Below are 14575 nucleotides of genomic sequence, written 5' to 3' on the forward strand. Positions count from 1 at the left end.
TATAGGAAACTAAGGGTGTCTATATACGGGCTCTGGCCTGGGGGCGCGAGGGTGATTTAATTAGAGCAGCCGCTCTAATTAAAGTGCCTGCTGTGTCATGTGTATTCAGCATCCTGCACTTCTAAATTGCAGTGAGGGTGCTTTAACTAAAGCTCATTTGACTAATTGAGTCTGCTCAGACATATGCTAATTAGAATGTAACAGACCAGAGGTCTGTCACATGTATAGGTACCCTAAGGTATCTAGTAAACTAGATCCCTTTTGTGTTCATAAGCAATGCATGGTTTGAACTCTGGGCTCCTGAATACTTCTGTGATCAAAGAACATTTCCTTCTACAACCTAGCCCTCTAAGCCCAAAGCAGCACAGATGGTTTACTGCCTCTACTCTTCTCCACAAAAAATCCTGATGTCACAAGGATTGTACAATAAATTGAAGTTGCTGCTGTCTGCAGGGTATATGCTGTGTGATAGCCTTGCAGTCCTTTCTGGACACCATATCCTAACTGTTCATGTATTACTCCAGCTCAAGAGGGGTAAAACAAAAGATGATATCTCTACTTATGACACAACCACCAGAGTATTTTTTCATTTAAGGATAACATGATCGTACAGAAAAACAGGCAAGTGGTATCGTGAATCGCTTTTGTTTCCTTATTTGACGATCTGAAGTTGTAAAGCAGGGATATTCTCTGGAATCCAGTCACTGGGAAAATCTTACAATTCTATCTCACCTCAATTGATTCTCTGTGGGCTGCCTTCTTGGTAGCTTCTCGCTCGGTCTGAAATTGCTTCCTCAAAGACTCCAAGCGTTCAGAATACAACTTTTCCCCAGTCTTGGCTTCCTCAATCAGCTGCTGCCTTTGAGAGAGAGAAAGTAGATCACAACAAGTGGATTAATACATGTTAGAAGTAGGAACATGTGGTCCAAAAAGAAAACTGTAGGAAAGACGCATGGTTCAACATTCTTTCCCTTGACATGCATGTGCCTTATTTTAGCATGTTAACAATTATGCAACCCTTAGACTTTACTTTGGTTTTGAAGCATAGCAATCTGGGGAAATACTCAACCTGCATGTTGAGCATGCCTATTTCCCCAGCATCAATACTGATGAAAAGGCCAATGATAAAAAGAGTTTCTCTTTGCTTTAGGGAAGCTTTCTCAGTGCTAGTAGGTGAGACAAGAAGAATGAAAACAAGGTACACTGGTACTTCATGTCAAAGAAAGTTATGCCTACCAATGGCAGGCAGTTTGTAATCTCCAGCTTAGCCCTTCCACATGACAAAAAAGAAGAGGCTACCCTCTTTGCCAATATAACTGGTGGCACTGCAAGGCTGTCCATGGGGAATGTCCCACATGGGCAGCCCTCAATAGTGTTGTGGCCTTTCATTTGGGGCTACTTCACACCATCCCTCATGAAGAAATTCTAGGCTCCATCTCCAGGATTCCAACATGGAAGAAAAGCCTGAAGAAGCAACTGCATCAGTAGGAAAACAGCACATTCACATGGCTTTACTGCTGGATTCATGAAACAATATCAAGGATGTTGCTCGTACTGATAGCCCCGCCCGCAGCTGCCTCTGGTGTGCTCTGCCTGGGACTGAGTCCTGCCCGAGGCAGAGCATGCTGCGCTCCCAGCCTCCCCCACCAGCAAGCACATCTTCTGAGCAGGACTCCCGCTGCTCCCACTGCTCAGGGAACTGCTGAGCTCCCCCAGCCTCCAGCAACTCAGGAAAGGGCAGGAAAGCACCTGCTGGCAGCAACAACAGAAGCCCCTGCAAGAGGGGAGGGAGGACAGAGAGCCAAGCCTGGTCTCTGTCCCACACCTGCCTGGTGGGGCTGCAGCAGAGCCTGCACTGGCTCCTGCTGCTGTTGCTTCTCTCTCACCTGCCTGCTCAGCAGGGCTGCACTAAGTGCGGGCTGCCTCTGCCTGCCCGTCACGGCTTTGTGAGCTGCTGAGCTCCTTGACACCTCTCCTCCCCACTCCATCCACACACTCCCCTGCCTGGCACAAGCAGGACTGGAGTGATCTGCAGGAAGAGCCCCACTCCCCTCAACACTGCAGCTTCCCCTCTACCTGCAGCCCAGAGCACTGCAGCAGGGACAGGAAGAGTTGCTGGAGGCTGGGGGAGCCCAGCAGTTCCCTGGTCAGTGGCAGCTGTTCTGCTGCAGCACTCCTGGCAGCAGGTAGGGAGAAGCTGCAGCACTGAGGGGAACAGGGCTCTGCCTGCTGCTTGCTCTGGTCTGGGGGAGTGTGTGGATGGAGGGGGAAGTTGGGGGCATGAAGAAGCTTGGCAGCTCACAAAGCCCTGATGGGCAAGCAGGGACAGACAGGAGGGGGAAGCAGCAGCAGGAGCAGCATGTACTTGGTGCAGCCCTGCTGGGCAGGCAGGTGAGAGAAGCAACAGCAGCAGGAGCCAGTGCAGGCTCTGCTGCAGCCCTGCCAGGCAGATGTGGGACAGAGACGAAGAGAGCTGGTAGTGCCAGGCTTGGCTCTCTGCTCCCCTCCCCTGTTGCAGGGACTTCTGTTGTTGCTGCTGGTTCTGTTGGTGGCGGCAGCTGCTTTCCTGCCCTTCACAGCATGCTGCAAGCCAGGCAGGCAGTGCTAAGCAGGACATCCAGTCACAAGATGGTGACCAGGGAGTAGGGCACCTGTCAAGGGGTGGGGTATAGCCTCACCAAAACTTGTTAAGCGGCCCTCCACCTGAATAATTGCCCACCCCTGTTATAAGCCGCGCTGTTAGACTTGAGAAGACAGTCTTCCTAAGCTGTGATGCCTCAAACCTATTCCTACCTGCAAATGATCAGCTTTTGATGCTCAATTTCTTTGCCGTCCAATTCACCCTGGGTCTGGGTCAGCTTGCTCTGCAGGGTACTGTTGGTTTGCAAAGTTTGTTCCAAACTAAGGGCAAGTTTCTTGTTGTCAACTCTTGCAACTTCTAGTGCTTTACGAAGTGGCCCCACCTGAAGGGTAAAGAAAGTTCCAACTCCAGATTTACATGAATGAACACCCCCACACAGCAAAATGTGGGGGTGTTCATTCTCTCTCACCACTGCCCCATTAAAAGTGAAGGATGTGTATCCTACTCAGTCTTAGTCTATGGGGAGAGGAACTCGAATCACCAGCTGCAGCCTGAACAACAATTAAGTCATTAAGTAAAGGCTGTAAACATATTTATTTGCCTGATGCAGACCCTTAATTCATACACTGTTCGGTTTCAAGGTTCCACATTGTGGCAAATATCCTTTTACACACAGACATGGGGCAGGATTTGCTTCAAAGCTTCTTAACAGTAGTACCCTTAAATCACAAGCGATTAGCATGGAGTGATTAGTAACTGCCAGCATGCACACTTACCCCATAGTAAATGATAGCTAAATGGTGATAATCAAGCACTCAACGAAAAAGGGGTTCGAATTAGCTTTCATTTACCACAAGGTAACATTGCGGGAATAGGCAGTTACTGAATAGCTGAGGCACAGTAAAAGTCCTGTTGCCCCGCAGTAAATTGCATGTCTATGCATACATGTTCTGTATCCAGTTGAGATAGTCAGATGTTTATCAATCTCAAGGCACCCTTGTATAGAAAGGGGGCTTTACTTGGCTCCTTCATCTCCTGTAAAATGATTCCTCCAGTGTTTTGTGTCTTTTTTTTTGTCTTAATGAGTTAATAGAACACATGCCCCCGCAGTCTACTTTCCAAGAGAGCATGAAATCTACTTACTATGACTGGAAAAATTTGGTCTCTACCTGGTTATTGTGCTGGGTTTCTATGAAAACCAGTTTGGCCTGGCACTGCTCCAATTCTGCTTCTAATCTCTGTATTTTCTGTTGGCTTTGGGTTCTGCGAATGAAAGCAGAGACAGATTAAAGAAAAGGCAAGCAACTAACACCAAAGCCACCTTTCACTTTCTTCCTCCCAGAGGAAAGCTATTTAGTTTCTTTTTTTTGTTAGAAAACTAAATAGGACTAATATTAAAATTTTGTTTATTTGCTCCTAACAATTTGTTTTGCTCCTGATGATAATGGAACTAGCTCCAACCAGTAGTGTCATATCACTTGACATATTTCCCAAGCATCATGTAAAGATGAGACAGAGGTAATTTGGTTAATAATCAATTGGGTCCTGGCATCTGCAATCAGCACCATCCATTGCAACCAAAACCCCTCCAGAGTTGACTAGATGTATAATAGAGTAATTAGTCCACTAGTACTAAGTAGAGCTCGTTGCTATGCCTCCTTTCTTCCTTGTAGTATTACAAGAAGCTACAGGAATTCTGAAACTAGGTTTTGGTTCAGTAAAAACTCACTTATCAATCTTGTATAGTTTTCTTGCCTGAACCTCAGAAAAAAGGCAGTGATTAAGTTATTTCTTCTCTTGATCCTGTTGTTTCTTTGCTATAGCAACATAGAAAACCAGAAGGACTTCAGTTACCTATCTTTCCTGAGGCTGGTGATCTCAGAATCCTTGCATCCCAGCTCGGTCTGTACCTTCTCCAGAGCTGCCTGCATCTTGCTATGAGAAACCAACACGTTCTCCAGTATGGTTGTCACTTTGTCATTAGCCTCCTTTGCTTCGTTTAATTGGTGCTGTAAATTTGCCACCTAAGTACAGGACAGCAAGCAAAAGCTGGGGGAAAATTAGTTAACTCAAAAAAGACTACTTTGGTCATACTCTGCTCCCTCAAGCTCTGGAAATATTTGGTCTCTTTCAGTCTACATTTGGAGGCACCCTGACAGGAAAAAAAATTCTCTGGATTTCTCTCCACTTCTCACCCTTCTCTCTATCATAAAAAAATATTTGTTCATCAGAACGACTTGCCATTCTGGCTAAGAATGACACACTAATCAATTAGTCGAACATGGAGGTGTTTTTTGGCCTTCAGTTCCTGTTGACCTAAGGAATGAGAGCATGACATGAAATTTAATAGCATGCTGTAGTGTTGTCCAGTTTTAAGTCAAACATTTAGTGGGTTGCATTTTGTCTGGAGATCAGTGGCGATGTGTAGGAGGTGCAAGAGGGTGAATGTGCACCCCCTGACCGGCCACGCTCGTCACTTAGGCAGCGGGTAGGGGGGGCCCGCGGGAGTGCTGGTGCCCCCCCTGCAAGTGCTGGCTAGGGTGTGGAGCACTGTTGGACTCCCAGAAGTGGCTGCAGCTACTCCTGGAAGCAGCCACAGCAACTGGCCACAAGGGGCACCCTCATCCCCGCTCCGCCAGGGTCAGCAAGATCGGCCATGGGGGATCCCCACCCCCAAGCTGCTGACTGGTCGCTGCAGTGGCACGTGACCCCACTAAGGCGGCACCAATTGCCCATGCTGGAGACTGTCCCATACTATTAGTCAAAGATTTAAAATTGGAGGCTGCCCTGTCTCATGCCTACTCTACACCGGTATCAGCTCCACCAATTGCAAGATAACACCTGACTTACATTGAGAGAAGAGAATCAGGTCCTAACTGTTAAAACCAAATCTTCTATGGATTAGCCCTGGTGTACTTTCCTCAATACCTCCTTGCTACTGACACAGTCTATCTACTTTACCAACAGCTGTCAACCAAAAAAGGAGCAATGCAACAGAAATATTGCAGAGGATTCCATAACACCCTAAGACCAGCAGAGGGTATTCTATATACATTCCAGATCAACAGTGGGGTTTGTTCAAGTAGAAACCAAAGGTTAATTAGACATATTAAAACTTACAAATCCTGTGCTGGAGCCTGAGCAAGGCTATATAGCACAGGCTGCCACATTTGCAACATTTTTTTAAACTCCTGCTTCCTTGCCTTATGTCTCTCTCTCTCTTCCATGGCTTCCATCTGTCCCTTGATCTTCTGACACTCTCGTAAGGCTTCATCTCGGGATTTGACTGCCAGAGCGAAGTCATCTTCCTTATGTTCAAAAACAGTCTGTGCCTTTACAAACCAGAAAGAATAGAGCAAATTCTGCTTTTCCAAATCACAGGAATTTGTTCTGCTAGCTTACAATTTAAGGCAGTGATGGGGAAAACATTCACCAGCTAAATAGTTCAGATACCCTGAGATCAAGAGACCTTGATTATTAATTTAAAACGAGATTTATTTTTAAATACAAGCACTCAAAAAAGTTGGCGGTTCATTTTTCAACCATTCATCCAACCTTAGAAAGGGAGAAAAAGAGGGAAATTAAAGCTCAAGCTCTAGTTTAGGTGATAGCAGTTTCCTTCAGATTTAATTAAACTTTTGACTTCACCAAATGGAAATCCAATATTTCCCCAGACTACAAATAATAACAAGAACTACAGACATCAATGTTAAAGAGAGAGCTCTGTGTTGTCTCCTGAATCCACTGACAGGATTCTTTCCTTGATTTTACTTTGGAAGAGTTTTTTCTAGCTTAATATATTCTTACATTATTAGTGTTTAGTTACAGTTTCTCACTATATAGGGCATCCCCTCTTCAAAAATGTCTTCATTTTAGTGCATATATCAGACTAATACTTGCATTTAATACAAGGTGGTTAATGCTGACAAAGAAAAAGATTTTACCAAACCTTTCTCTGTTACCCAACAAGAATAACAAAAAAAAAAAAACACCCCCTTTTAATAACTTCCTCTGAGAAACTGGCTATAAAATATAGCATAATCTTTCATTCCTTAAATTTTGTGTGTGTGTGTGTGTATATATATATATATATATTTAAATTCTTTTGCTTAAGCAAAATCAAGGAAGATTTACTCTGTGCCATCCAGAGCAAGATTTTTTTTTTCCTGTTTCATGCCTTGAAACTAGTAAGTCAAGCTTAAGCCTCTGAGTTGGTTTCCTATGAGTGGATCTAGCACCAAGGTAGTATCCTCAAATGAAGCAATCCTTTGTCTTTTTCCCATTTTAAATCCAAGTTTAAGTTCCCATTTTTGCCTCCAAATGAAGAAAAAATTCCAAAGTATGAAGCATATGGCACTAGTCAGAAGGTGGTCTGACCTTTAGCATCAATGGTCCAGAAAGCAGGACAACTAGATAAAGCCAAATCTAGAATTCCCCCAAAAATCTTGATATTTTTTTCTTACTTAACCAGTTTAATTGACCTTTCCTCTTTCTGCGCAAGAAACACTGAAAAAAGCCTTTTGTTCATAGAATTTTCCAATTTGCCCTCATTTTAGCTAAATCTATCCATGCTCCCAAAACTGCCAATTTTTTCAGCTTCTAGGTTGTTTCTTGGTCTTCACTCACCATCTGAAAGTCATCTTCACTGAGTTGTGCAGACCAGTCAGTTTTTAATAGTCTTGGAGTGATTATGTCTATTTTACCCTCCAATCTTTCCTCCATGCTCTTAATAGCTTTTAACAGAGTTCTCAGATTGATTCTTGGACAGTCTCCACATTCAGAAGCACACTTCCTTGAATGTACACGTGGGATGAAATGAACCCGGTGTGAAGGAGGATGAAGAGTGGAAGCAAGCCCACCAAATTCCACAGCTCCTCCTCCAAAACAGCACATATCTGGCCTAACATACTGTGAGGGCCTTGCAGGGGATTTTCTTCTCTTTGGTGGCATTTCTGCTACAAAATTAATCCATCCAAGGAGGACAGAGGGAGAAATTAACAAAAACAGCCCTCAAAATATCTACCCATTAGATCAGCAGCAAAGGCCACATTCATGGATACTACTTGTTCTGGCCTGAATTATTTATTGGAAGATCTTGTGCTGTAAGGAGTACCCTATGAAAGCAGTCTTGAAGAACCATTTACTATTTTTATAAATTTTCTTTCCTGATACATTCCTGCAGCACTTTATCCGGGGAAGCCAAATCACTGTGTTTTCATCACAGCCTTGCTACCAGTGCAATATCGCCAGGACGGTATTGGAACTATGCATGATGTCACTATGCTCTTATCATTCTAATTTAACCACATTGTGACCTCAATACATAGAATGTAGCAGCAAAGTTATTTGCTATCTAGAACTTCTTGTGGTATTTTGTGGGGCAGCAGTCTAATGGTTCTGTTTTATGACTCTTCCCATGACTTGACCATGGAAGTTCTCATGGTCATTTCCTTCTATTTGTAAAATGGGAATATTAATGTTAAGTTGTAAGTTATTTTCCCAAAGTTTGAAGGTACTCAGAGTGGGAATCTGAATTGCAGATACCATAGTACCTGAATGCCTTAAGCTCTTACACTGTTGACTAAAATTGGTCTATTTCTTGGATAACAAGTAAGGTATAACTGATAATAATCAGAGGTGCACTGATGCATTGGCTCGTATCGTATCAGCACTGATAAAAGGAAAACTGGTATTATTGGCAATTAGCTTTTTTCTGGCTGATGTGGCTGATAACGTTGCCAATAAATGCTGCATGCATGCACAGGGCCAGGAATGCAGCCTGGCAATTTGGAGAGCAGCATCCAGCCGGTAAGTCTGTTGGGAAGAAGGGGTGTGGAGGGAGAGGAGTAGATTGAGGCCCCCACAGTGGGAGTGGGGCTGGGCCAGGCGTTGCCCAGTCAGGGCAGAGCAGGGCACAGGATGGAGCCACATGCAGCTCATCCATGAGATGAGGGCGGTAGCTCCCCGCACTACGCGCGCTCCCAGGGGAGGCATGGGGGGGGCATGTGCTCCCCGGATCTGCATGCGGGGTGAGGGCAGGCTGCTGCTGCGGGCTGGGGCCAGAGCCAGGTTTTTCCCCCAGACAAGCTTCTCACGGCTCCGTCCTGCACCCTGCCCCACCCTAGCTTGGCAGCACCTACCCTTGCCCCAACCCTGCTCCCTCCCTCACCATGGGGGCCTCAATCTGTGCCCCACCACGCACCTTCCCTTCTGCTTTGCAACGGACTTACCAGCTGGATGCTACTCTCCAAGCTGCCAGGCTTGCATATCAGCAATTGGATTGGTATTGGCTGATATAGCCCATTAATAAATCGGCCATCAGTATTGGCCCAAAAATCTTTATTGGTGCACCCCCAGTAACACTGAATATAAAATTATTCTTCCTAAAATGGTAAAACATCCACATAAGAAATCTTTAGTTACTAAATTTTTTAGGCTTGGCTAAAATTGGGGGAAAAAAGCCCAGATCCACCTCCTTAACTCACTTTTCAGCCAGGTACTCTAATCTTTGCTGAACTGTCCATCAGCCAGTGAACTAAGATCAGCTTGCTTGTCTTTCCGAACTTAATCTCCAGAATCTAGGTAAGAAGTTATTTTCCTTGGCAAGTTGGCCACCTGTTAGAGTAAGACTACATAACATTATGATTTGATTTTTTTTCACCCTGTATTAATGCTTCTTTTATTATTTTAGAATTTTTAGTACTGCATTATTTTTAAGCAGCAGTTGATATGCTTTATTTTTATTGTCTTAGCATTTATCTGTTGTCTGTATTTCAGTATTGGAAATGCTATTAAAATGTATTTGAACTCCTTCTTTGAACAGTTTTATTGGGGCAGGCTTTTTGAAGTTTTCTTGGTCCCTGGAACCTCTGCGGGGTAAACACCTCATAGTGAGAGCTAAACATGAAAATCCTGCAACCCCACAGATGTGGCATGATCCAGCTTGAACATACACATTTACCCTTCAGGAAACAGATTTTTTTTGGTTTGGTACCTGCTTCAGCTGAGCTTCAATCCTTTGCATGTTAATCCTGACAGAATTAAGTTCTGTGTTCACCTGAAAATTATAATAGAAGTTTAATGCTAAAATTAACTGGTGCTTTGATATTACTGGGGGAAGTAATGAGTTTGATTTCTCTAGGTACAGTTTGACTTGGGGTTGAGATGTGAGGCATGATCTGAATTTTGTACCTGAGTATATTTGGTCTCCAATGCTGTATTCAGCTTGCGAAGCTGGCTATTCTCTAAGTGTGCATCTGCAAGAGATTGCAATTCTTTTTCCAGCTCCTGGACTTTGGTCTAGAGGAAAAGCAGAGATAGTTGGCAAACATTTTCCTGCACTTTTTTAGTATGTGAAGAGAGAGAATGGGCTTATGAAGGCCACAGAAGCAGAGATGGATTTTATGAAAGCTAAAAAAATTTGCACTAAGCAAAGTCCCACCCCACCAGAAATAACAAGAGTCCCCTCATTTTATCTTCACACAAAAGCAAAACTGAAACACCAGAATTCATTTTAATTCGAAGTTCAATATAGTATTTTGGTTAGTCACTTGTGATTATCTCCAGTTGTAAGGGACTCTAAACAAAACTGCTACTTTCTCATTATTTTTAAACAACCACCATTCTCTCCACTTGCTACCAACTGATTTTTTTTTTCTTTTCACAAGCACACCAAAAATCCTTGCACTAGTTTCTCAGATTTTATTACATCCATGACAACTCACTGAATCTCAATTTCACCACCATTTCTATTGCCTGTTTACTTTACTTTGTTTTTTTTATCTATGCTTACCACCATTGGCCACATCTAGACAAGTGAAGATATGAGGTATGTGGCGCCATAGACAAGTCTGCAGCACCACACATATAGGTGTTCCCCATGCTGCTACCTTTCAGGAGGGGACTGGGGGGCTTTTGACCCTCCCCCCCCACCAGTTGCTGGCTCCAGCCTCCCCTAACCCACCCAGGGTAACCTGCTGTGTGCCAGAGCATGTGGCACAGGTGCTCCCTGGGCACAAGTTGCAGCAGCACACAAGGTGTGTATCACTGCTACTTGCCTCCAGGGAAACAAACACCTGTGCTCATCTGGACACAGCCACTGTCTATTCCCTTTCTATTGTATCCTTTAGAATAAACTGCATAGCTAAAACATCATATTTTCAGGCTTCTACAGTTATTTTCATATATCCTGTGGCTTGTTTACCAGGAACCTACATAGACATTATATGAAGTATGTCCACTTAAAGTTTTACCTATCAGCAAAAAACGTTATGACTGAAATCAAAGGCAGTTTTAAATACAAAACTATTTAAAATTTATTGCTAACAGTGCAAAGTAAAATTCAAGAACTTTGTTCCAAATGAAATAGTGAAAAGCTTTGATTACACAATCCCGAAAGATGTGCTCCTACTGTGAACAGACCAAATAAAAGGTAGTGAGATACCTGAAGCTTTCCTTTGTCGTAGGCAAGTTTATTCTTACTATCAGTCAGTTCTGCTAGAATCTGTTCTACGTGCTGCTGGGCATGCTGGGAAAAGAAGAGCATAGGTCACCATCTCCTAAGAAAAACAAGCCAAAAAAGGAACCTGGGCTTCAGTGTTTTGCCTCTACCTGATTTCTATTCTTTTTTCTCTCTTGATGAATTACTGTAATGTTCTTGCTCATCTAAGTTGTTCCAATTTTTCATATGAAACAAACAGTAAAGGTCATCCAAGTGATGCAACAGAGCAGAAGAAAGATGTATTCACATCTCCTTGGGTCTAAGCCACCCTAGCCTATAGGTAAAAGCAGAAACAGACTTAGCCATACAGATGGCCCCAGGATTACAGAACATAGCATGGCTCTTAGGCAGCGAAAAAGTGGATGGACAGATGCTCTGGCAAGAAAGAAGGGAGGTGTAAAAGGAATTTGCAGGACACTAAGAGAACAGAGACAGCAGGGGAAAAATGGTTTAGAAATGAAAGCAGGTAGAAAGAAATGAAGAAGTGAAAAGAATAACTGAGATGCTCTGGTTTTAAGTTTCTGACTGGTATTTACTGGGCCTACTCAGTGAACTTAGACAGCTCACTGGTAAAAACACTGCAGCTAGTCTAAAGTAATAGTCCTACCAATACTAGCACTGTTTGGATGAGCAGTGCTATAGCAATAATAGGAGATAACTGAAAAAAAATAACAGGGATTAAGTCTCAAAGTGTAAACAGCTCAGGGAAGCTATGTACAAAAATATTAAACATACTTCCATTTTATAGTGTATATAGGCAAAAGTTCCATCCATACTAAAAATAGAATAGCATCACAGAATAATCATGTCACATCTTGATACCTTCAGGCTGTGAGGTCATTTTACTTGATTCTAAATCCCACATGGATGTTAAACCTTCTCACTTGAACAAATTCAAAGGGAAACTTATAAAAGAATAGTGACATGTCTTTTCTTCCTCAGTCTCTTAGTTTCTTACATTTTGCATCTCTTACATTTCAGTGATTTCCAAACTAGAGAAACATAAGATGGCCAGAGAACAGCTTAATCACTGGTATAGTTACATGCTAGTCAGGACAACAGGAGTTACCCTATCTTATACTTAGCGACCTACTTAAATTGTTGCAAGACAAAGGGTTTTTGCAGTGCATAAAATTGATTTCATGGGTATTTTGTGGCAGCTCCACTCCTCGCTGCCAATTAGCGGAGGGGCCCTGGTGGCCCTGTCTCTTGCAGCAAGTTGGCCAAGAGACAAAAACCACATAATTAAATGGCAAATTCCATGGAAATATCATAAATCTAAGTATTGGATTTAAATCTAAATCTTTGTATTCTAGTTAGCATTCTTTGGGGTCAATTCCATGGGAAATCATGCCATTTTTTGTGGAGATCGCCGTTTTTCGTGGTTTCTGCAAAAATCACAAAACCACAATTTAAGTAAGTCCCTACTTATACCTAAGGGTGACGGTAGTCAGCTAACAGGAAAAGCAGTTTACCTGCTGGTGTTCCAGTGCAGCTAAACGGCCCATTAACCTCATGTTTTCTTCCTCTAATGTCTGCAAAGTGGATCTCATAGCACCCATTTCCAACTGTAAAACAAGGGAAAATACAACTTCAATCATGCTGCTTTAAGGTTTCTGCTTGGACACAACATGATCTGTGATCCAAACTTCAATCACAAAGCTACAGATTATACACAGCCTCTCCCCACTACATCGAGTTGTTTGCTTTTACCTTCCTTTCAGCAGTTGCAATTTAGTCTTCCCAGCCTTTCATTTATCCAGGCTATGCAGATTTGAAAGAGCTACATAGATAAGATGCTAGAGCTCAACAATCAGCTGTGACTAAAATTTATGTTTATGGTATCAGGTAAGGCCCAACCAAGAATGTTGGCCCTTGTGTTCTTGACCAATTGAGAACGTTGGCATGTGTGAAGCTTTGTACAAAAAGTAATAAGTGGTCCCTGCCCAAAACACTTTACAATCTAAATAGAGAAGACAGACCCAATCTAGGAAAACTATAAAACCTACAGAGTGAACAGTGTGATGGTGCCAAATGTCATAGTAGTTCCATTAATGTTTTGGTTTTAGACTAAACTTACTTAGAAGAAATAAAATAAATGGAAACTGGAAGGGGACTGGGTATGAGGAAGATGGGCAGTATGGAATGAGCGATTAGGTGAAGAGATTGTGGAGGAGGGAAAGCGTTGGAATGAACAGCCAGTCAGCACAGGACAAGGAAAGTCCAGACAAAACTGCTGAGTCTTCTGAATGTCTGAAGATCCTGGTTTTAGCTGCTCCTGCAGCTGCTCTTATTTGACTGGATGTAGTTTTTGGTTGGTTTCTTGCTTCAGGTTTTCCTCCAAAGCCACAAGGCAGAAGGGTGCAGATATACCAAGAGGCAACACCTGTGTTCTGATTTGGGGTGTCCTCCCTAAGTCCAGGGGGAGGCTGGGGGTAAGGGCAGTCCAGCTGGGTTCCATTTTTATCTACTTCTTTTCACAAAGTAGTACTCCCTGCTTTGGCTGCTTCTGCAGTTGCTCTTACTGGCTGAAGTACTTGGCTGGTTCCTTTCTGGAGGTTCCTTGGTGGGGAAAGCTACCCTGCAAAGTGCTGGGTCCTAGGTGGATGTGGCTGCCAGTGTCTGCAGGCGGCTGCCACTCATTGCTGCAGGCAATCCCTGCTCGCTGCCACAGACACCGCTGGCTGCGGACAGTCCTTGCTTGCCACCCGCCCCCACCATCAACATGGGTGCCAGTGTCTGCAGGTGGTCCCCGCTTGCTGCCATGGTGCCCCCCAGTCTCGGGAGCCCCCAGTCATCCCTGCTGCTATTGTTTAATGCCTGCCCATGCACAAACCACTCATGGTTCAGGTCTCTCTTGCAATTTTCAATGTGTTGCTGACATTAGAACTAGCAGGAGACTTTCATTACAGACTCAGAGAAGACAAAACTGTTTATACTACCCATACAACAGAAGGAACAGAATCAGAAGTCAGAGATGCTATGTGTACTGCATGGTACCTTGTTCTCAGTTAATTCAATTTCCAGCTGGTTCCTCCCCTGTATTACTTCACTTGCTGTTTTTTCTATCTGCCAGATGGAATTAAAAGATCATTTTTAAATCAGTCAAAAAACCTCTCTAGTGTACTCAACCTAAAGACATATATGTATTTCTATTAGAGAATAGTAGCACAGCATCTCAGACAGAAAGTTTACAGACCAACTCTGAAAAAATTAAAATTAGAAGACCATATAGCTCAGCTATCCTCTTTCTCTTAATCACCATGCAAGCAGGATGCACTTTCCTCAATTTTCTTCCCCAACAGATTAAGCTACTATCTTGCACTAAGTTACTGTCTGTGTTCTTATTGTGTATATGATGTAGACCAGCACTGGTGATGTATTCAAGGACACTGAAATGTCACAATGGTAGAAGACCATACAGTATAGGAATGCCAAAGGTGCATCTTGTGATACATCTTTAAAATGAAAAACCAACAATGTATCCACTGTAC

The 14575-nt window shown here is 43.3% G+C and overlaps 2 protein-coding genes across 5 annotated transcripts in view; one reads left to right on the forward strand and one right to left on the reverse strand.

Annotated features, from left to right (window-relative positions):
- Positions 1-14575, forward strand: part of GTF3C3 (general transcription factor IIIC subunit 3) — a 79367-nt gene that overhangs the window by 48969 nt on the left and 15823 nt on the right. The window lies entirely within an intron of this gene.
- Positions 1-14575, reverse strand: part of CCDC150 (coiled-coil domain containing 150) — a 37367-nt gene that overhangs the window by 6547 nt on the left and 16245 nt on the right. Inside the window, exons 9-17 of one of the 3 annotated variants that reach the window (XM_025209944.1) lie at positions 12557-12649; positions 11025-11108; positions 9773-9880; positions 9576-9638; positions 5785-5943; positions 4436-4605; positions 3751-3844; positions 2794-2963; positions 733-859 (exon numbers count right to left, since the gene is read on the reverse strand). In XM_025209944.1, coding sequence (XP_025065729.1) covers positions 733-859; positions 2794-2963; positions 3751-3844; positions 4436-4605; positions 5785-5943; positions 9576-9638; positions 9773-9880; positions 11025-11108; positions 12557-12649 — 1068 coding nt within the window. The remainder of the gene's footprint in view (positions 1-732; positions 860-2793; positions 2964-3750; positions 3845-4435; positions 4606-5784; positions 5944-9575; positions 9639-9772; positions 9881-11024; positions 11109-12556; positions 12650-14575) is intronic. The other 2 variants (XM_025209945.1, XM_025209946.1) reach the window with 2 other exon arrangements.

This window comes from Alligator sinensis, unplaced genomic scaffold, assembly GCF_000455745.1.
Source record: "Alligator sinensis unplaced genomic scaffold, ASM45574v1 scaffold784_1, whole genome shotgun sequence".
Taxonomy (NCBI): Eukaryota; Metazoa; Chordata; order Crocodylia; family Alligatoridae; genus Alligator; species Alligator sinensis.